The sequence below is a fragment of the Callospermophilus lateralis genome, unplaced genomic scaffold, assembly GCF_048772815.1.
Source record: "Callospermophilus lateralis isolate mCalLat2 unplaced genomic scaffold, mCalLat2.hap1 Scaffold_144, whole genome shotgun sequence".
NCBI lineage: Eukaryota > Metazoa > Chordata > Mammalia > Rodentia > Sciuridae > Callospermophilus > Callospermophilus lateralis.
The window spans coordinates 818787-841329 of NW_027512584.1; the positions used below are offsets into that span (position 1 = coordinate 818787).

Here is a 22543-nt window from a genome sequence, read left to right on the forward strand (position 1 = left end):
CCTTTAGATGGCTGGGCTGTCTGCCTCACCCTGGTACCCACCAAGCAGACAGCTCAGCTCACACCACAGCTTTAGGCATGCAGGGAAGTGCTCCAGGCATGCCTCCCGAAACACGTAGAGGCAGCTGAGGACAGGACCACTGGCTCCTCACTTCCCTCCTGCACTGCTGGCTATTTTCTCAGTGGAGAAGAACCTAAATTGGAAGCAAATTCTCTCAGATTTACTTTTATTAGCCTTTAAAGAAAACATCTGCTGCTAGTCGCTATCACACAGTGAAACAAAAAAACTGATAAAAGAATTTTGACCCAGACCCTGAGACTGCCATTGAGCTCTCTCAACGACATTTTGGATCTTATATGAACATGCTGGTCTGTATTTGGTGACACGGGTCTGACATCATCAGACACATAGATTTTAAGGAGAAGACCACACCATCTAGCAGTGGAAGATGCCAAAAACAAAACAAAACAAAAAACACATAAAATCATTCATTATTGACTCCACAAGGCACTCTACCCAACTTTAACCCAAAGCAGAAGTTTGCTACCTGACAATTTAACATATATATTAAATTTAGAAAATGCAAATTAAATCAGTGTATATAAAGAAACATGAACTCTCAAAAATTATCATAAAAAGCCTATTCCTTTTCATAGCAATGAAGACCAGACACAGATGCATATTTCTGCCCCATAAGTAATCAACCACATTTTATGGATTTCAGTGGTTCTTTGAAATCAAGATTTTAGGCCTGTGAGACTATAAGGAATTTTCTCAATGTCAATCATGGCCGTAACTCACTACATTCTTATTTTAATTTAATAGGCAAAAGGTATCTGATGAACCTAAGTTTCATTCAAGAATCAAAAAGTGAATGCAATGCGGGGTAAGGTTAACTACAGTGAGTTAATAATTTCCTCCTAATAGCAGGAATATTCTTAGTCACAAGATAGTGACATTCTAATCCCCATATCTCCTGATTAAACAAATAAGAGACCAGCAGCTTCATTTTCAGATGGGAAAGACATGTATAAGCAATAAGGCGAGAGTTCCTGACAATAAAAGTTACTTAGAAAAAATGTAAAATCATGTTACCCAGAGGTCTTAAAAAATGCATCTGCTTGTATTGGTTTGATGTAAGCATGCCTAAGAGCAGTTGCAGAGAAAAAAGACACTTTGAGCTTCCATTGTCACCACAGGGCTCTTTTTCTAGTCACAAACAAGCAGACACACCAAAGCATGATCTCTCCCAACGACGTCACAAACTCAAAGACGCGTTGCCACAGACTGAGGCTGCTTTCCTCTCTGTAATACGTGAACTGTCATATCAGATCACAAGAGACCACAGCACAGAGCTTTGCTGCTGTGAAATGGTCACCTTTAAACTCCGAGGATACATTTCTTCTACCCTGTCATAGATTTAAGCAAAAGAAGTATACTAAGAACTTCCTCCAGCCCCAGGGAAGTGAATTCAGCTACCTCATTTTAAAGCACAGGTTCCTGAGGCCAGAGCCAGGTTGCCCAGACGCACCAACAAATATAAATGCAGAATGCTTCCATTCCGTGCCAACCAAAAAAGGGTCTGGAAGGCTTTTGAAGTCGTACAGCACAATGCCTGCAAATTTAAATTCATGACTTACTTGCTGCTGGTACAGAATCTTTTACTAAAACAGTCATTTACAAAAACAAGCCAGCACACTTTACCATCTTCTCAAACAGGTGATAAGCTCCAAGGAAGAGGGTCTGTAGACAGCAAATTTAATGGGACATGGGTAAGGACCTGGACAGTTGTGTTCAATCAGGTCACTAGTCCTGTGACAGAATAACGAGCCCTGTGTTTCCATGCAGAGATGCCAACCTTGCCAAAGTGGCCTGTCTCAGAAGTAAGCATAACAGAGTTCCTGCTGGGCAGCCAGGCAAGCAATCCTCAACTTTTCCATTCATTGGTCATGATACAAAGTGCACTGCAAATGCTAAATGCATTTCAAAATATAATCCAAGTTCAGCTTCATGCCTCAGAAAGCAATTTAAGAAATGGAGAGAGGAAGAAAAATGAATATGTCTTATATACTTACTATAGGACAGGTATTCTGCTGGACCATTTATATAATTTACTTTATACTGATGATAAGCCCCTAAAGAGCTTAGGCAAGAATTATTCTTCCCTATCCCATGATAGAGACAGTATTTTTCACAAATGAAGCAAATGAAAGAGGTAAAATAAGTTAAACACTGGTGTCCATAAAGGCAGACAATGACAAGAAGTGCATTAAGAGCCCTCTAATCACCCCATGATTTCTTCAAGCACTCTCCTCCCACTAGGCTTCCTGCCCCTCATCCCATAGTATGTATCCTTAGAATGGAGCCAAGATGGAAGACAGTGATCCAGTTGTGAAAGTTCTGAGTTGAAGCTCTATTTCTACCTTTTTAAGTTATGTGCCATTGGAAAAGTCATTTAAACTCCTCGTGTCATGCTGAAACTTTGTGCATTCCAGTAAGGTGAGAATAAAGGGAAAATATATGTAAAGTACTTGAAAATTATAAATTCCAATGTGAGGCAGTGTTACCCCAAACCATTGAAAGACCAGATGTCTTTCATCATTTTCTTTACCATGTGTGCCTCAGAGTACGAAAGAAACCAGCACTCCAGGATGATCTTTAGAAGAACCGCCAGGTTATCTGCTTTCCTTCAACTCTGGGAATAATTAAGAATAACAGAAAAATCCTTTTCACATGCTGTCATTGTTTCAGTCATTTTTCTACTGCGAAAGCTCTAGATCAACTGAAAAACTTTCAGATGATGATGACTACAGTAGTCGAACAAGGACAACCTATCATGACCCAGACTACCCATGACTATTCATGCCCTGATGTAGCCTCTTTTCACAATGGAAATAGGTTGGTCCTGTGACTCACTGGACTCACTGTGACCTATAATATGTGGCAGAAATGACATCCTGTTCCAGGACTCAAACTTAGAAGTGTCTTGAAGTTTCCATGTTTATCCTGAGCAATCATGTAAGCAATCCTGATGGAAGGACCACATGGGGAAATGATAAGGGGAGAGAGAGAAACTCCAGTTGCCCAGCACCCCAGCTGAGCCCAGCCTTCCACCCATCTTCCTGGAAGCATCAGATGTTAAGTCAGCCACCTTGGTTATTCCAGTTCAGCTAAGCCCTCAGATGATGGTAGCCCCAGATCAGGTCATGAGGAGCGCATGGACCCAGATGAACCCAGTCAACTCCCCAAAATGAAAGGTAGTACCACTGAAGTCATTTAAAACATTAATTCTGAGGATTGTTTGTTATATAGGAAAAAAGGAAGAAATAAAGAAAAGGGATCTTTGAATTCTACTATACGCTTCACCCTTCACATACATTATCTAGTTTAATCTTCATTATAACTATTTGATATGGGCCGAAGGATGCCAGTTTATATGTGAGGCTGGTTGAAGTTAAGTCATCCAAGGTCAGGCAGATCCAGACATACTGGTTTCTGCTAAAGAATTGAGAACTAGTGGGGGGTGGGGAGTGTTACTCGTTAATTACTTAATTTAAAAAATATAAATGGAAGCACTGTATTACATTTAAAAGAGCTTTAGACTAGGAGCCTCAAAACTCAAATTTGACTCCTGACCTCATCATTAGCTGTATGAAACTGAAAAAGAAATTTAAATCCCCAAAGTATCATTTCATAAAAAGGAAATATCTTCTTAGAATTTTATGGTTGTTGACAGATCAAAATGAAATATTGGATAAATAGGACTTTTGCAAACAAGAGAAAAAATGTCCTATACAAATGTAAAGAAATGTTCAGTGAACTTGAATTTTCATCAATTTATAGTTATCACAGAAGCAGCAGGTTACAAACTATGTGTATTTTCCTGTCTCTTTCCAGGAAAAAATATTCATATAAACACTGCTTTTGTCTCAAGAAATTTGGAGCACATTACTTTTTGAAAAAATGCAAAATAAACTCACAGACAACTATTCAATACAACATCTCCTTACTAATATTTTTGAAGAAAAAACTACAAAAAGTATAAAACCTCTAGTTTTTAGGGAATAGCTACATTTTTCCATCTGTGTGATCCACTATCTGATGGTAGTTTTGTTCCTGAAGAGAAAAAAATGGTATTAGTGATGACTGCAGGAAATGTGTCTATTCGGCAGTCCTGAGGTGGACAAACAAAAGGCTCAGTGTTGCAAAAGTCCTTTTTATCCAATATTTCATTTTGATCATTCTTTATTTCTACATGGTTTGTACCTCATTCTTTGCATTCCAACCAAGATATGAGGAATGAAGTAGAAATCAGGTCATTTGTAACACAGACCGGCCCAGGTAAGTATCCAAAGTTGTCTCTCTGTTCAATGGTATAGGATACAAGTTTTCTCATGAATGAGCTCTTTCCTCTTGGGTGGGCAGTGGCAGGCAGCTAAGAGCATGAGAACAGCCCTCCAAAGGCATTACTTAGTAGTGGGAGTATTCGCCAATTTACATATGATTCTCTCATTGTAAGTAACATTTAGAAGTAGAATAAGATGATAAGTATATAAAGCTTAGATCACGGAATTAAGAACAAAAGTTTTATTAAAGAGTCAATTATGTGCCAACTCCTGAGAATGAAATGATAAGTAGCAAGTACATGCTTTCTCTTAAAGATTTCAAAGGATTCTTTTCCAAAGCCCCAAAGCCTATACATGAATAAACAAAAGATTGCAGTTCACATTTCAAAGTGGAAGGAACAATGACTAAATTAAGACTAAGTAAAACAATCTACTTAATGCAATAAACATTTTTAAATAAGGATAGAATTAGAAATAAAATCTAATCTATTTGATTCTGAATTCACAACTCAAGTTTTTTTTGGCAAGTGTACTATTCTCTGTTAATATAAGTATACAATACATGTGTACATTTATTTATGTGACATGTTGTCATTTGTTAACTGGACAAATGGGAAACTTATCCACTATTCTGAACCTGGTTACATAAAGATAGAAACTATGAGTAGCCCTCTACATTAAATCCTTTATTTGAATTAGCATCCCATTAGGAAAATTGTGCTCCCAAAGTAATGAACACTCTAGTATGATTACAGCTGAGTTGACATGTCTTTTGTCCAATCTTTCTAAAAGGCTATTACAAGTGTTTTATTATTATGAATATTAATAATATACTGTTTATGTTTGTATTTTTAATCAAATAACACTCATAAAACTCTGAAAAATACTCATTTTAAAATATTTTTTTAATTGTCAATGGACCTTTATTTCATTTTTTTATATGTGGTGCTGAGACTCAAACCTAGTGCCTCACACATGCTAGGTAAGCACTATACCACTGAGCCAAACCCCAGCCCTGAAAAATACACTTAAATCCACATTTTGAAAGGCACAGCCAATATTCCAAAAAACATATTCAATTTTTGGTTTATAAAAAAAGGATAAAATATCTGGAAAAATACCTTGATTGCATTGTAACCATCTGAACAGAAAATAAATGTGGGCACATGAACTGATAGAGACATGACATTATCTCCCATTCATTGGTTATCATTCCAAAATTAATGGAAGAAAAATACACTGTGCAGTTAAAAGTTCTTGTTCCAATCAAGCATGCTAGAAGCCATTTATTAATGTCCCCGATAAGAGTCTCCTCCCCAGCTGTGGCTTCGTGTGCCATGCCTCCTTGGATTAAGCAGCAACATGAGGCCCTGAATTCTGGCTAGCCAAATAACCACAGCTAGCCAGCTCTGTTGGATCCACCACAATGGTTCCATCTATAGATGTCAGTATGTAGACATGGCACACATATAACCACCACCTTTAAAAAGGAGCGATTTTGCAATGATATAGTGAGTTTATCCAAGGTAGACAGCCAAACAAAGAATTTATGCATCAATATGAACTTCTTCAGCCTGAAGTAGTCAACACACTCAAAGACAATGGTATATATCTCTGTAGCGCAAGTTAATTTAATAAGACACCAGTGGGAAGAAATCTTTCAAACAAAAGCACAAAGGAACACAATGTAGGGTTTTCAAGGCCCTTGTGAAATGCAGATAAGCAATATGGCAGGGGAATTAAGAGGATTCAGATATTTTATGGAAGTGCAAACAATAAAGGAGAAAAATATTCAGAAATAGTCACACTAATGACCACCACTACTTTGAATCATTTGTAAGCTACCAAATACATGAACAGAGTTGTAGCAAGTGTAGGCATGAAAAGAAGCAAACACAGAGGATACAGGAGTTATTAATTAAGCAGTTAAATTCATTTATATTCATAAATATGTAAGAAAACTGGGAAACTTACCATTAGTACTCTGATGAACAATTCAAGAGGGAAAACACAACTCTGCTTTTCATTTTACACTGCTGCTTTCTTCCACTGCCTATTTTTAAAAGTGTTAAGAACTCTAGTCAAATAGATATAAAATAATTATGGGAAAAGAAAGCATTAATCTACATAACTTCATGAATGACTGAAGAGACAGATGTATAACATCAGGCCCATACCTAAAGCAGGACGTAAAGATTGTGAACAAATCTGCAGACCAGTCCTTGCAGAGGAGACAGATAAATGATGGGTTCCAACATGGTGTGCTGAAATTCTTTGTGTCTCTAGAGATGAATAAACACAAGAGAGTTGGCCAAAACATTATACTGTGTCCACCGTCTTTCTGATAAAGTTTCTCAGGATGAACAGAAAAGAGTGCACTTAAGCCAAAGAGCCAGATTCTCTATGGCAGGGTGTAGAGTCAATTTCATGTAGAAGATACTTCCTTCCTGGGTGTATATCAGCCACCCCACAGGACAAATAGTGGTCAGGACTGCACGGGAACACTTAGGGCAATATTATACCTGACACATAGCTTGACATTGCCAAATTGTGTTTTCAGTGTTTTATAGCAAGAAAGAATTTTGACTACAGAGCAGTTGCTACAAAAGGGACATGTCTACAAAGACATCCCTGTCTCCTTGTGTTCTGAGTACTCTTGGAGTACCTCATGGTCTTAGATGATTATGCCAAGGATAAAGAAGGTAAGAATTCCATACAGAGATTGCTACCTCAGGCTCCTAATGTAGACATCTCAAAAATGTGAGCCATTCTTAATTCTGTCTTTGCAATCCTTTTTTCATCTGGCCATTCACAGATAAGTGAAGGTTCTTTCACCCAAATATCTAAAAGGTCCTCAAATCTGTCCCTTCGTTCCCATTCACATGCTTCACCAACAAATCCAGGCCTCATCACATCCATCTAGAAGACTCAAAGTTCCCTCATCACTCCCTGGTCAGATCCATCCTTTGCAGCATTTGAAAATTCATGTTCCAACACCAGCCACCCAATATTGCCTCTGACTCAAAATCAATGTCTTCTAACAACATTTCCCAAAATAGTCTTCACAGACAACTCCCCTAACAAGGAGCCCCATTAAAAACAGATTCAGAGATCAAAACTATTTAGGGAAGCTCTTAGATATTAATAATGTACGTTAGCATATTATACCCTCTAAGAAATTCCACAGAAGAAAACTTCAATAAAACTTATCCCAGTTTTTTTTTCTCAGTTTTTCAACCACAGAAACTTGTTTTGATTAAGACCCCTACAATATCCAGTAGAATCAGTAATACAGAAAGCTGCATTTTGGGTAAAGCTGCCCCAGAACACAAAGTCCAAACTGTTTAACATACAGACTTAATGTACGACCTTTATCACTGGGTCCTGCTACTGCTACACCTTCAGAACCCCCTTTTCAGTGCTGTTTATGACCTTCCTAAGTTCAGGCTCTCTGCTGACTGATGGATTATGCTCTCCTGCTCCTCAGGTCTAAGTACCACCGGGGTCAGCTCCTGTCCTCCTTCCCAGCTATATCCTAACTTTACTGTCTCATCCATCATTCCATCTTCTAATGTCCTACTGCACTGATGTTTCTAGAGCAGCTCCACACTAAGGTTTTGGTATTCTGTCTGATGGCATCTGTTTCTCCACCTAAATTGTAAGCCCTAGGGGGAGTTTGGAATAGATAACTACTTTTATCACCAGCTCACAACGATTCATATTTTACAACTAATTACTATAAATTCATGAAAACTAGAATAAGATTTTATACCATGCAGGTGCTAAATATCATTTAATGAAAATAAGGTGGGCTGTTGCAATTGTGTCAGTGTAAGAAAGGGAAGGGGGAGGTATGTTACAATAGAATAAAATTCTCAGAGTAGAAGTAATTTGGCAGAGTGGGTAAGGAGTTTCTACAATGCTGTACCGGGATTCTAGAATGTCTACAAAAACATCCCCAATGCCAAAACAACAAATAAGTAACCTCAAGGCCATGTGTACCAACCAATTCAAAGGGAACTGCCCAATGGGAAAAAAAAAAAAGATTGTCTCTGATAAGATCAAAGGTAGAATACAGTGGTTTACAGGAAAAGAAAAAGAGGGTCAGACCTTCTGGAGTATGTTAAATCCCAAGTCAGATAATTTGCTAAATCCTAATACAGTAAGTTTCTTCTCTTTCCTTCCTTCCTTCTATTCACCAGTTATTTGTTAAATTTTGACTATGTGTCAAATACCAAGAAAACAACAACAACAACAACAACTGAAAATGTGTCAGGGAAAAATTAGAATAAACTGAGGTATGGAAGAAAAAAGCCTCTGCCTTCTCAAAGTCTTAGGAAATAGCAATTTTATGTTGTTTATGAACACAACAAGGATAAGATAGCCTAAAATAAGTCTTATCTAAAGGCTGTCAAGAGCAGTAAGAGGGCAGAACATGCAATGTTTGACTTTTTTTTTTTGGTTTACTGGTTTGAGAACCAATGACTCTGTCTTGCTAAATTGAGTTCAGTGTTAAGACTACTCACTGCTGGTAGCAATCACTCTTCTAAGCCTAACCCATTGCCTAATACATGGTGGGCACCTAATAAGTCTGTTGAGTCAACTGTTGAATACAGAAATTAATGAAAGAAGGCAGGAAAGGAGACCTTCTGCCTGTATATAGAAATGCTGTTTGGCTAAAAATTTTTACAGTGTAATTCCTTTATATTAGAACACAGTGGAAGGTGGGTTGTAAATTCATCCTTACCTTCTGGAGTTAATTCACATTTCCCTACAAGATACTAAAGATTAAAATTCATATGCAAAACAAAGTATTTAGATAGGCCTATGTGATTCCCTTTTCATGTAGTAGTCATTCAGTCAAATTTAGGGCTCCTTTAATAAAAACACTGTGACAGAATTTTGCATGGGCAGTCTATTTTATACAATCTCAACAGAAAAACAGGTGAAGAAAATAATAGTTGAATTGGAACACCTATCACTTAGGAGGTGTGGTATATGCTCAGTCTGACCAGAATGCCAGTTAGCTGAGCTAATTTAACTTTACTTATAATACTGCATTTACTACTTAGCATGTGCACACATGCAAAAGTTGCTAGGAATTCAATGAAGGAAAAATGTTGGTAGCTTAAATTTCATGTCATAGGAAAATAGGATCACAAAATTGAAGACAATGTGGTCTTTAGACTAAGAGAGCCTTACATGGAAGAAAATATATTTTTCCATGGAGGCATTTGCAATGAAAATGAACAAAGAATAGAAAAAGGAAGAACAAATTTCTCAGTGGCTGTTTAACAAGACCCAATCTTTCCTTGTTCTCACTTCTATAATGCTATGAATAGGTGGTAGGCTCAAGAGATTGCTGAAACTAATACAACTTGGGATAGCATAGTTAATAAAGAATCACATTCAAGATTCCCAAACAACTCATTCAAAACATTAAAGAAATCCACCTGCAGTAGGTTTATCTGGTAGGATAATGCTGCACTTTGCATGCTCTATTATGTTATTAATATATTAGTATGATGCTTAAGTTTATACTTTATAAATCTCTATAATGGAGACAATGACATCACCTCACAGATAAAGACTTAATATGAAGTCCAAAGATTTGAAAAGTCTAAAGGTGTGATTATAGTATTTGTCCGACACATACCAGGGCTTAATAAGTGACAGGTATGTTTGTTTCAATGTTCCTCATTATTATGCTGTTACTTCTCATGTCAACCTTCATTTTTGCATTTCTTGCAGCCCAGTACAGAGCCTTTCATAGGCATTTAGTGAACTAAATGTTAACTGAAACTTTCTAGGCTTACCTTGTAAACTAAAATGTTTATCTTATTGACTGACACCTGTTGCTCCTCAAGGGAAGGTATCATCTCCTGTCACACTGTGGAGGGCTCATGCTCCCTTTGGAAGTGGCTACAATTGCTTTAAACTATAAATTCTTTACAATGGTTGTTTTCTGCATGGTGCTGAGAGAAGGTTCAGAGATGAGGTTGATTTATGAAAAAGGCCACCTTTTTCAAAGCAACATGAAAACATCAGAAGACCATAGCCACTAAGATCTGTTGTGTTTCTTGTTTGTTAAGCACTTCTAAACCCTTCTTATATGTTAGATTTACTCTTAACTTTTTATAAATGCACATAACTTTTCTTTGTATTTTTACAGATGAGGAAATAGGTTAAATAAATTAATAACTTTAACCCCAAATCACATCAATTGTGAGTGATAAATTCAGGCTGTGAGTCCAGGTCTCTAAGAATTCCAAAGTTTGAACTCATAACCAAAAGCCATATTACAGGCCGTTTTAGCAACACTGAGTTACTAAACATCCATCTACTATGACACCAGTTTTACCCATAGCACTACAGAATCTGACTTATGTTCAATACCTTCCAACACAATAAAAAATGATTCACTTCTTTCCCTCCCTATCATCTCTTTCCACCTGCCAGGTTACCTGAATATCTAAGTACCAGCATCCTCCTTGAAGCACCTTGTCATGTTATGTCTACTAATATGAAACAGCCACACTTGGAGATGAGTGACAAATTCACAGGGGCTGTTTATTTAATGCATTGCTACCTACTATCTGAGCTGAAGGGATACATGAAAACCGAGTTCACCTTAGAAAACTTTCTCAATTTCTCTTAAGAAAAAGGATAAAAGAGTGCAATTCCCAGGGTACAATTCCAGCCCTCACAGCTGCTACTGCCAGCAACACTATACTCCATGCAGTAGGAAATTCTCTCAAACACCCATATCCTGCCTTTGAACCAAACCTACATGTACCCTAAAGGGTGAAACTTTCAGGTATCTGAAAGGAGACTGTGGATAAGCAAGAAACAGCACAGTTATGCCTTAGAAGCAAGGCGGCTTAATCTCTAAAACAGCACCTCAGTAAGTATTTATGAAATGAATGAATAATTAATGGAACACTAGATTGGAGGACAGTGGAAAAGATAGCCAACCCCGTTCCAGGAGAAACTAGCTATTAGTGTAGTGCCGAAAACTTTCCCTGCTAAAAACTCTCATGTTAAATTTAAAAAATCAGAGTATGCCTAAGGCTGGAATCAACCCCATCTCTTTCTAAAAGTCATTTCAGAATCCAAAGTTAATGAATTTTCCTTAGAAAAGGGCTACCTCCCCCCACTATGTCCAATTTTACTTCCTAAGTAGACAACAGATATTTTTACTATGCCCTTTTCATTGACATATAACCAACCTAGAGACATAGGTAAACTAAAATTTGTAACATTTATGAATGAAACTAATATCCTGGAATGTCAAATACAGAATATAGGTGGAGTCTCATCAATTTGAAAATCCAAAATGCTACAAAATTCAAACTGTTTTGAGCATAGACAAGATGTCAACAGGGAGAAAATTTCATACTTGACTTCCTGTGATGGGCGGCAGTCAAAACATAGATGTACTGAAAATATTCTACAAAATTACCTTCAGGTTACATGTATAACTTATATAAAACATAAATTATTTTCACATTTATATGTGGGCCCCAGACCCAAGATGTTTCATTATGCATGTGCAAGTACTCATTTAAAAAAAAAAATTCCAAAATACTAAGCACTTCTGATCCTGAGCATTTCCAGTGTTATGATTTGGATATGAGGTGTTGTCCAAAAGCTCCTGCTTTAATGCAGGAATATTAAAGTGAATGATCGGATTATGAGAGCTGTAATCTCGTCAGTTCATTCTAGTTTGAATGGACTAACTGGGTGGTAACTGTAGGCAGGTGGGGTGTGGCTGGAGGAGGTAGGTCACTGGGGGTGCCCTGGAAGGATTCATCTCTTTTATGGATCTTTCTCTCTTCTTCCCCCTTTTTCCTCTTTGTTTGGCTGCCAGAAACAAAGCTGTTTTCCTGCACCAGGATATTTCACCATGATGTTCTGCCTTACCTTGGGCCCAGAGCAATGGATTCTCCTGACCATGGAAAAAACCCTGGAACCATAAACCAAAATAAACTTTTCCTACTCTGAGATTTACTTGTAAGATGTTTTGGTCACACTGATGCAAAGGTAACACATCAGGTAAGAGATACTCAATGTATAATAGTTTTGAGTAAACAAACTCTAGCAAAAAACCTACACATCTATGAGTGGCATGAAGTCGCAGGATATGAAACAGTAAATACCTCTCTGATTATCTCTAACCTTCATCACGATAAACCTTACTCTGTGATTCTCTCTTTGGCTTATATGTAATCTAGGCAAACTCAGAGCTAGCACCTAACCCTAACAACTTATACTAACTTGTTTACAAAACTTTACAATGATACACAAGTACAGTAGCATAATATCTGAAATGCCAATTTTTTAAAACTATCACCTATCATTCCAGAAACTATTTCAGAAGGGAAGTCACAAATGAAACTCACAATGAAGTCACAGAAGGGCTGCCCTGCACCCTGCATGTTCAAGAAGCAGAGAAAGGGAACAAATCTACGTGAAGCCCTACAGTACTGGCTCCCTATAAATTATGTATCAAAAAAAAAAAACAGAAACTCCCATTTATCCATGTGAGATATGCCCAGTTTTCAAAGTAATGGGTAAAATATGCTCCAAACCTCAATTGTCTTCATTATGGCTCAGACAAGGAACACAAACTCATTTTTTTATATTCTCTAAGTACAGAAAATTGCTTCACTTCTCAAGTAAATATATGCTAGAAACTTGCGGATATCTCAAGAATGCTTTGTATCTAAAGAAAGTAACGTCATTGCCTACTCATTTTGTTTAATTTGCTAGTCTCCCAGCAACTTTGTGCTAACACTTTCATCCCATTTTAGATCCTAGGATAAGGCAGCAGTCCAGGGCCCTGGAAAGCCTCCACCTTCAACAGCCAGCAGCTCACTGGGCCACCAAGGTTGTGGGATGGAGTCTCTTCCCAGGATGCCTCCCTGCTAATATATCGGTTCCATGCATTTTACTTATCTTCTCCAAGTTACATTCTGAGGCAAAAGGGCCAGTGCACCCGCAACCGCTCAGCTCCACTCCAGAAAATATCGTATTTCTGCCCATCAATCAACATTAAGCAGCTTAGGGGCTGAGCTTTGGGCACAGGCAGTTGCCACTAGCAACAGGGTCCACGCTCCTGGTGAACAGAGGCAGACAGTGGCTGGGAGAAAAGAGCCACCTGAGTAAAAGGTCCTGGGTTGGGCAGACAAGGTCAGGGATCAGGTGCATAAGGGGAGGGGAAGGGGCAGTGGCTGTGCGAGGTGGGGGTCAACCCTACTGAGGGCTGGCCAGGCAGTGGCCCTGACTGCTCATCTCCCAGATGAGAGTCGGTTTCTCGTGCCACAGTACCGCACTTGCCAAATTCACCAGACTCCGTCTCCCCCATCCCCCGCCCCCAAGGCGCCAAACTCTGCTATCACCTGGATACCAGCCCTGTGCAATGGAGTAGGCCAGGGTACCCAAGACCCACCCTTCTGTGCCTGCCTACACTCCTGCCCTTCGGGAATCCCTGGAAGATGCAAACGTGGAAGTGTGTCTGCACGTGTGCATGTTTTCATTTGCGCTTCCGACACAAAAGCGAGGCCCCACAGGTGGAAAAATCCGATGTGTGCCTGTGTGTGCGAGCGCATGCACGCTGTGCTGAGTTTCGGCTTGGGTTGTTTGGGAGCAGGGCGGCGGATGCGCGCACACTCACTAACCCGAATTCCACCCACCTTCCAGCCTTCCCTGCCTCTCAAGTCCTGGCACTAGCTTTGGGATTTCAGAGAACAGAGAACCCTTAACCTCACGCCAACTCCCTGAACTTGGGATCCCACTGCCGTTGGGATCTGGTAAAAGGGAAACGGCGGGCAACCCATGACCGAAAGCGATGGAGAGCAGAGGTGGAACTAGGAAACCAAGGAAGGACAGTCACAGGTCCACAGAGACCCAGGACAGCCAAGGAGCTGAAGAACTGGGGGCTTGTACATCACTGGAGGCCGTTCGCTGGGGACACACCTAGGAGGGGTGTGGGTTGGTGTCTCCTTACCTGGCCTTCGGTGGAGCATTTTGCAGCAGGCTGGGGACAGGGTGGGCGCTTTCCCCTTGAGGGAGACCTTGCATTGCCATCACTTTGGGGGCAGCAAGGCTCTGGCCACAGAGTTTGGAGTTAACAAACTTGCCATGGCAAGCCTGGGCCACGCACACTCCACAGCAGGGGCACCTCGCGTTCTTCTGCTTTGTTGTTCTCGGCTGCCAGTGCCCCCTGTGCCTGCCTGCCAGTGTCCCAGCGCCCTCTTAGCCATGGGACCTTTCCTTGGCATTCATTCCTCCTCCAGTCGGCAGTGCCACTTTCCTGTGAGGCGTGTGTTAAAGAGCTGCCCCAAAGCGCCTGGCTGGGCTGCACAGCGTGCGCTCCTACCAGGAGGCTCCGGTAAAGGGATTCCCACCCCCAGCTTTCTCCCCCTCCCCACCCCCTTCACGCCCCCCCCCACTCCCAGTCAGAAGCTGCTTAGATTCAGCGCTGTCAAATCCAGCCCACCTGCTGCAATCATAATCAGTCTCAACTGAAGGGTTCTGACAAATCTCCGCCTGGAGCCGGAATTGGGGGAGCCGGTGGGTGAGGGGCGGGCAGGGGAGGCTTCTATTGTCCACCCTACTGCCTCAATCAAGGAACTGAAATGGGAAAGTAGGGAACCAACCAGAAGGGGAAACAGTGCTTCCATTTCCCAGTTTCTAGTGTAAAATGAAAGAAAAGAAAGAGAATAAAGAAAAGATCCATTCCAGGAGGGCCCCAGTTCCCTCCAGGCCCCCACCCCCACCGTCACCCTTTGCTCTGCCTGGGTGGAACGAATTTCTGCTAATGAACTAAACAAACAGGTCCCTTAATCTCATCATGGAGCTGACCCAGAGACTGGCACAGATTCCCAAAGTATTGTTAATTGGCAGGTAAGAGCTGGAACTAACAGCCATTTGTCTGGAGTCAGAAGTTGGTTCCCAAGTACATTTGGGAATAAAGACTATGGAGGAAACAAAATCCTGTTGGCATTTCTGGAGATAAAAGAAAATTTATTTTGGGCCAGAAAATGCTGAACTCAGTTTAGACTCATTTTGCATTTAAAGAATTCTCATAAATTTTCCATTTTCTCATGAAACTGCTACTTTTCAAGAAATGGTATTTTATTAGAAATAATGACTCCTAAAATTGATATTTTTCCAAACTAGAATAGTTTCTTCTGCAGATAAAATGAGGTGCTCTTTTTTAACAATATACTTTGAACTGTTTAAATATGCCATTTTTATATAACCACATACATTTGTACTGGTGATACAGTCACAGGACGACCTCAACAGTTATTTTTTTAAGTATAATAAAAATGACAATAGTCTTAGAGACACATAAACAAGTCTTAAAACATGAAATAATACTACCAATGGGATTATACCTGGTTTTGTACATTTATCTCAAGTGCTAGGGAATGTTCAATTACTTTGAATGACAGTATTTGTTGGAGAAATAATTTGTTAAATAAACAAATCATCAGTGAAAAAGTTGCAAAGGAGAAATTTTAAGCCATTTATTCAGATAGATTTAAGATCTGGGCAAAAATAAATATACTTTACTGTGAAAATTGAATGGAGTTTTAAATTAGTGCTCAAATCATTCTTTTGCTTTATGCTGTACTTGAAAAATGTATGCAAGCCACATTAAGCACCCACTTATCTAGGCAAAGACTGTGGCTCCCACTTATTTTATAGCTCAGTGGTGCTTACAGTGACACTGTACAGCTACGGGCACTCTGTGAATACCCTTAGTTTTATGTTTCATTTTTCAGATCAGAATTAAAAATCATAGGCATTATACTGAGGTAAAGTGAGGTTCAGTTGTTACTCTGTGTAAGTAATTAAGTCAAGGATGATGAAACTGGTCATATTTTAAGATATTTTTACTAATATTTAAAACTATAGTTTTTCATTGTCAGTGTATTGATTAAATAAAAATTCTAAAAAGATTTACATGCTACCAAAAAAAATTTTCCAAAATAGGTCTTCTGCATTAGCTTGAATTACGCTGGTGAGACCAAGTAATCTTGTTCAGCTAATTTGGTACTGTCCAGAAAAATAAGACTTGTGCTGAGAGTTAGACATTTGGTTTCAGAAACCATTTGACACAAGAAATTTTATGAGTTTGAGTGTGTATTTTTTCTATCTTGGTAGTTTCAGGTGCATCAGCGGTAAGTGTTAGCCTTAATCTAATACCACACTTAAATTTCTCAAATCCTTGGTACTAGCTTCAAAGTATAACCTATTTAGTTTTCTCAATATTTACTGAGTGATTGGTATGGTCAGTGCTGGAATATATGAGTGAGAAATCACACAGCTGGATTGTTGAATGTTGCTATTGAAAATCACAAAACTATTCTGACTGGATCTGTACAGAGTCATGCTTTCGAATTTTATGGCTGCTCACAATTCTTTTGCGGACTCCCCATCACATTTCCTACAGCAGAATTTCCATCCCATCCTCCAACTCAGCAAAAGCCTTTACTTCCGATTTGACTAAGATTCATGTTCGGGGAACTCTCTTCCTAGTTCTCTTGGTTCCATATTTTCTAGGAATAAACAGAATTAGAGAAGCACTCCCGATTTGTCCCTCAGCTCCTTACTTTTATCCATGAGGATGAATGGCTTAACTGATTTTTGTACTAGTAGAATTTGACATCCATAGGTCCACATTCTTTTATTGGGTAGGTTGGATATTTCAACCTGATCTTCTATGTCTTCTAGAGTATCCTGTTCTTAAGGTGAAAAGTGTTTTGTTTTTTTTGTCCTTCATGTGACAACTTATAAGGGCAAGCATAGCAGAACAAAACATCTGTAATTCAATGTTTGCCACATGTCCACATATATATTATATCACCATATATGATATATCAAATGTGATATGTGTTATATATCCTCTATCTTATGATACACAACATACATTGTTTTTGGTATGTGATACACATCACTTGTGTATTTTATATCACACAGTACATGTATATCATCTATATCACATATCTATGATATCATGTATACATATGTCATACATTGGCAAGTATGGAGATAAAAAATTTCTTCTGACTTTATCTTTTTGTTAGTGTTCTAAAACATAACCTGACCTTATTTCAGCTAATAACTACTACTAATGTAGTAGGTTTCACAGACAACTAATTTTATGGATAACAAAATCCTTCCTTCAAAAGCATAAATACAGATTAGTCTTCCTGGAACCAGCCTATGAGATGGGGAGTTGGCATGACGAAAATTAACTGAAGAGTATTCTTGGGAAGTAACCTTGGGAAGTAGCAAGACAGGCAACCCTGGGAAGAGTGAGAAGCTGGATAGCAGTGCAGTCACAGGTGAGGTCTCAGCTGACCCCAGAAACTCCAGGTGACTGGTCCTTCAGAATTGACTCAAACTGAGACAAAGGAGTCTAAGCCTTATTTTCTTCATAGGCTAATGACTTGCTGTGGGTTGTCCCTTGGGGAAGACTGTAGCCTTGCACAGGCAGTTCACTGTAGTGGGAATCACTTCCCAGTGAAGATTGTAGCAGTTGATGTTGATATTTCCATGCCTGAAATAGGTGCATTAGCCCGCAAAAAGAGATTTGTGTGGATCGCCACAAGATCCACTACAAAAACATAAAACATCAAAAGCCTTGTCATCTCTGTTATGTTCTCTGTGATTGCTCCTTCTTCTGAGCTCTAACATAGTGCCTGCCATTCACTGCTACTTTCCTTTCCATGTAAACTGTGATTGTAGTAGTATATCTTACATCTTTGAGTTTCCAGTGCCAAGGAGAGTACTGACCATAGGTAGAAGTGGGTCAATTGATATTTGATATTGATGACATTAATGGTGAGGTTATGTCAACCATATGGGTATTGAGGAGCCTGGAAATGAAGGTAGTAATGCATTATCCATTTTATTTACCAAATATATAATCATGAATGGAAACAAAGGGATGTGAGATAATTACTATAATTAGCAGAGTAGCTTAACATACATAAGTGCTCAGCATATTTTTGTAGAGCAGATGAGTGAATGAATGAATAAAAGAACAATCAGGAACCACATTATTGACTCTGATTCTGAGGAAAACTTAGCCTAACTTTGATGAAATCACAGTGGACTGTGGACTGTGGACTGAGAAGTCAGAATGATTGCTGAAAGATGGTGGCCTTAAATAGAGCATGAGAATTAGAGGAAGGTTGACACAGAAAGTGGCAAAATTGGTAAGGGAATATTTTCAGGCATGAAAATACTAGACATGAAGATAGACTTGGGTAATCACAGGGGTATGTGAAGACACTTGCTAGCTATGAAGTGTGTGGGGGGGCGTGAATTGCAGGAAACAAAGATTCAATAGTGGGATTGGATAGATCGTGAAGGGCTAAAGAAATTGACAGTACTGAATCATAATGAAGTTGGGAGTGAAGATGGGGAAATATATTATTTTAAAAAGTGTGGTTCTCAGAAAGAATTGGAGGGAACATTAATTAGAGGCAGAGACCAGATAGGAAGTGTAGCAGGATTTACATATGAATAATGAAAGCCTGAGCATAAAGATGGAGTTTAGTATCTAATCAGTAGAAAGAAAAAACAAGAAACAGCACACAGGTATTTCTTACTTTATTCCTTAAGTCCAAGCATGTTGCTAAAAGGTCAAACAACAACAACCAAAACCTTTCAACTTATTACTTATTATCTTTAAAAAATGCCAGTGTCCACAATTTCTATGGTTCTAAAAACATTAAAACATACCTCTAGCAGCACAGTCAGAATGTCTGTTTGACTGAATTGATTAGGCTAGTTAACTCTTAACTCAATTACTTCAAACAATGAGTAAATTAGTATCTGTTCTCTGTTTAACACTTCTCAGTCTACTGTGGGTTCACATTTTAAATTAAAGTGGCCAGTCAAAAATAATGACTCAACTTAACCAAAACATTTAAACCAATTGTACAGCATATGTATGTATACAGTGTGTGTATCTATCTACCTACCTATCTATCTATCTATCTATCTATCTATCTATCTATCTATCTATCTATCTACCTATCCATCCAGTGTACACATACACACATACAAATCATTGTATATATATGAGTATGAAAATTTTGGCACTATTTTAGAAATGTAAAGCATATTAAACTGAATTCATCTTTGGTTTTTAAAAAAAAACATATTTAAATTGATGCATAATTTAATGGAAATGAAGTATTCTAGTCTACCTAAGCAGTGACTTTCCTGAATGAAGCCTTGACATGGAATGCCTCTCCACTTATTTAGATGTTCTTTGGTAAATATTGTGTCACTTTAAGCATACTATTCTTGGACATAGTTTGTTAGATTTACACCTAAATATTTATTTTTCTTTTAGCAACTGTCCATAGTATTGTGTTTTAGTCCATTTTGTGTTATAAAAACATACTCAAAGCTGGACACTTTACAAACAATAAAAGTTTACTGTAAGGAGTATGATCTCAGTCTTCGGGGTGGATACATGCAGTCTTTGCCTTAAAAACCCTCACGGTAGGAGTGGGACTCACCATTTTTCTTTCTTTTTTTTTTGAGACAAAGTCTCACTAAGTTGCCTAGGCCCTTGTTAAATTGCTGAAGCTGGTCTCAAGCTTGAGATCCTCCTATTTCAAACTCCTCAGCCACTGAGATTAAGTCAGAATGGCAATTATAAAGAATTTGAGCCATATTAAGTGTTGGCAAGGATGTGGAGATAAAGGTACACTCACATATTGCTGGTAGGACTGCAAACTTGTGCAACCACTATGGAAAGCAGTATGGAGATTCCTTAGAAAACTTGAAATGGAACCAACTTTTGACCCAGCTATCCCACTACTCAGTCTATACCCAGATGTCTTAAAATAAGCATAACACAGTGACACCGCTACATAAATGTTTATAGCAACTCAATTCATAATAGCTAAACCATGAAAAAAATCTAGATGACCTTCAATAGATGACTGGATAGAAGAAACTGTGGTGTATATACACAATGGAATATTACTCAGCATTAAAGGAGAATAAAATTATGGGATTTGCAGGTAAATGGATGGCATGGAGAATATCATGCTAAGTGAAGTAAGCCAATCCCTCAAAAACAAAAGGGTGAATGTTCTCTCTGCTAAGTGGATGCTGACCCATAATCAGGGGTGGTGGTGGTGGTGGTGGTAAGAATGAAGGAACTTTGGATTGAGCAAATGGGAGGCAGGGAGGAAAGGGGCATGGGGTAAGTAAAATGGTGGAATGTGATGGACATCATTACCAAAGGTACATGTATCACTGGACAAATGGTGTGACTCTGCATCATGTACTACCAGAGAAGTGAAAAGTTGTGCTCCATTTGTATACAAGGAAATGAAATGCATTCTGCTGTCATGTATAAATAATTAGAAAAAATGAATAAATAATAAATAAATAATAATAAATGTTTAAAAATACATTTAAAAAACAGAATAGAGGTTTACTTCAGCTCAAAATACTGAAGTCCAAGAATATTGTTCCAGCACTGACTTCTGTTGAGAATTTCCTGGTGAATAGCATCATATGGTGGAATCATATGTGAGAGAGGTCATATGGTGAGAGAAGAAATGAGAGCCTCGGGGTGGGGGAGCCAGTTTCACTATTTGATAACAATCTGCATTGTGGGAATTAATCCACTCTTGAGAGAACTAATCCACCCCAGGAGACCAGCATTAGTCCCTTCATGAGGGTGGTCAAGACTCAATCACCTCCCACTAGGTCCTGCTTCTCAAAAGTCCACCAACTTTCAATATTGTACCTTGGGGACTGAGCTTCTGGCACATGAAACTTTGAGGAACACATCAAATCTAAAACACACACATTATCTTTCTGATTTCAGCATCCATATGTTTATTACTAACATAAACAAATGAAATTGAGTTTTCTATTTTATCTTGTCTTCTATAACCTTTCTGAATTTACTTATTGATTGTCTTTTTGAATATTTCTTGAGATTTTCTACGAGGATAATCATGTTATTTGAAAATAAGGCCATTTTAATTTTTTCTTTCATGCTTTTGATTTCCTTTTCTGCCTTAATATAGTGAGTAGAATTTCCAGTGCTGTGATGAGCAACATGGTGAAAGCAGGCACTCTTGCCTTGTTCCCAATGTTAAGGGGGAATTATTCTGTTTTTTTTTTTTTTTTTTTTTTACCATTAAGAATGTTTGCTTCATTTTTTTTAGTAGATGCCCATTTCAAGTTGATGAAGTTCCTCTAGATTCCTGTTTTCCTGATAGTTATTACAAATGAGTGTTAAATTTTTCCAAATGATTTTTCTTCATTAGTTGATATGACCATGCAGCTTTTTCCTTAGTTTGATAACATGTTAGATTACATTGATTGTCTTGTAAATTTTGGACCTTCCTTGCATCTCTGGAATAAACCCTACTTGATCATAGTACATAATTCTTTTATCCATTCATCATAATTCTGTAGTCATGAGAATGTTTGTCTGTAGTTTCCTTTATTTTATATTGCCTTTGCCTAGTTTTGTTATCAGAACAACACTAGCTTCATACAATAAATCAAGAAGTGTTCAGTCTTCTTATTTTCCAGAAGAGACTTAACATTTGGACTCACTGATTCTTTTCTAGCCTTTTAAAAATATCTTGGATGCTTTTTGAAAATTTTTCTCTTATGGGTGATATGAACACTTAACATGAAATTTACCCTTTTAAAATTTTAAATGTATAACACTGTATTTTTTAACCACAAGAAAAAAATTTTAAAGTAAATATTATGATTTATTTATCTTTCTTTTAAGACTTTAGGTCTGTTGATTAGTAACTCCTCAATCTCCCATCTCCTGGCAACCACCATGCCACTCTTTGATTTTATAAATTTGACTATTTTAGATTATTATTCTCATAGAACTGGATCAGGAAGTAATTGCCCTCTGTGACTGGTTTAATTAACTTTTTTTTTTTGTAGGTTCAACCATGTAGTTGCAAATATTAGCCTTCCTTCCTTCCTTCCTTTCTTCACCAGAAATTGAACTCAGGGGCACTCAGCCACTGAGCCACTTCCTCAGCCCTATTTTTATTTTATTTAGAGACAGGGTCTCACCCAGTTGCTTAGAGCCTCACTTTTGCTGAGGCTGTCTTTGAATTTGCAATTCTCCCCTCTCAGCCTCCTGAGCCACTGGGATTACA

The 22543-nt window shown here is 38.4% G+C and overlaps 1 protein-coding gene across 1 annotated transcript in view; it reads right to left on the bottom strand.

The window, feature by feature from the left end:
- LOC143387506 (serine/threonine-protein kinase B-raf-like) overlaps window positions 1-14611 on the bottom strand; it is an 83070-nt gene extending 68459 nt beyond the window's left edge. The window contains exons 1-2 of the mRNA XM_077108121.1: window positions 14512-14611; window positions 14042-14215 (exon numbers count right to left, since the gene is read on the bottom strand). Coding sequence (XP_076964236.1) covers window positions 14042-14215; window positions 14512-14611 — 274 coding nt within the window. The remainder of the gene's footprint in view (window positions 1-14041; window positions 14216-14511) is intronic.
- Window positions 14612-22543: the final 7932 nt, after the last annotated feature.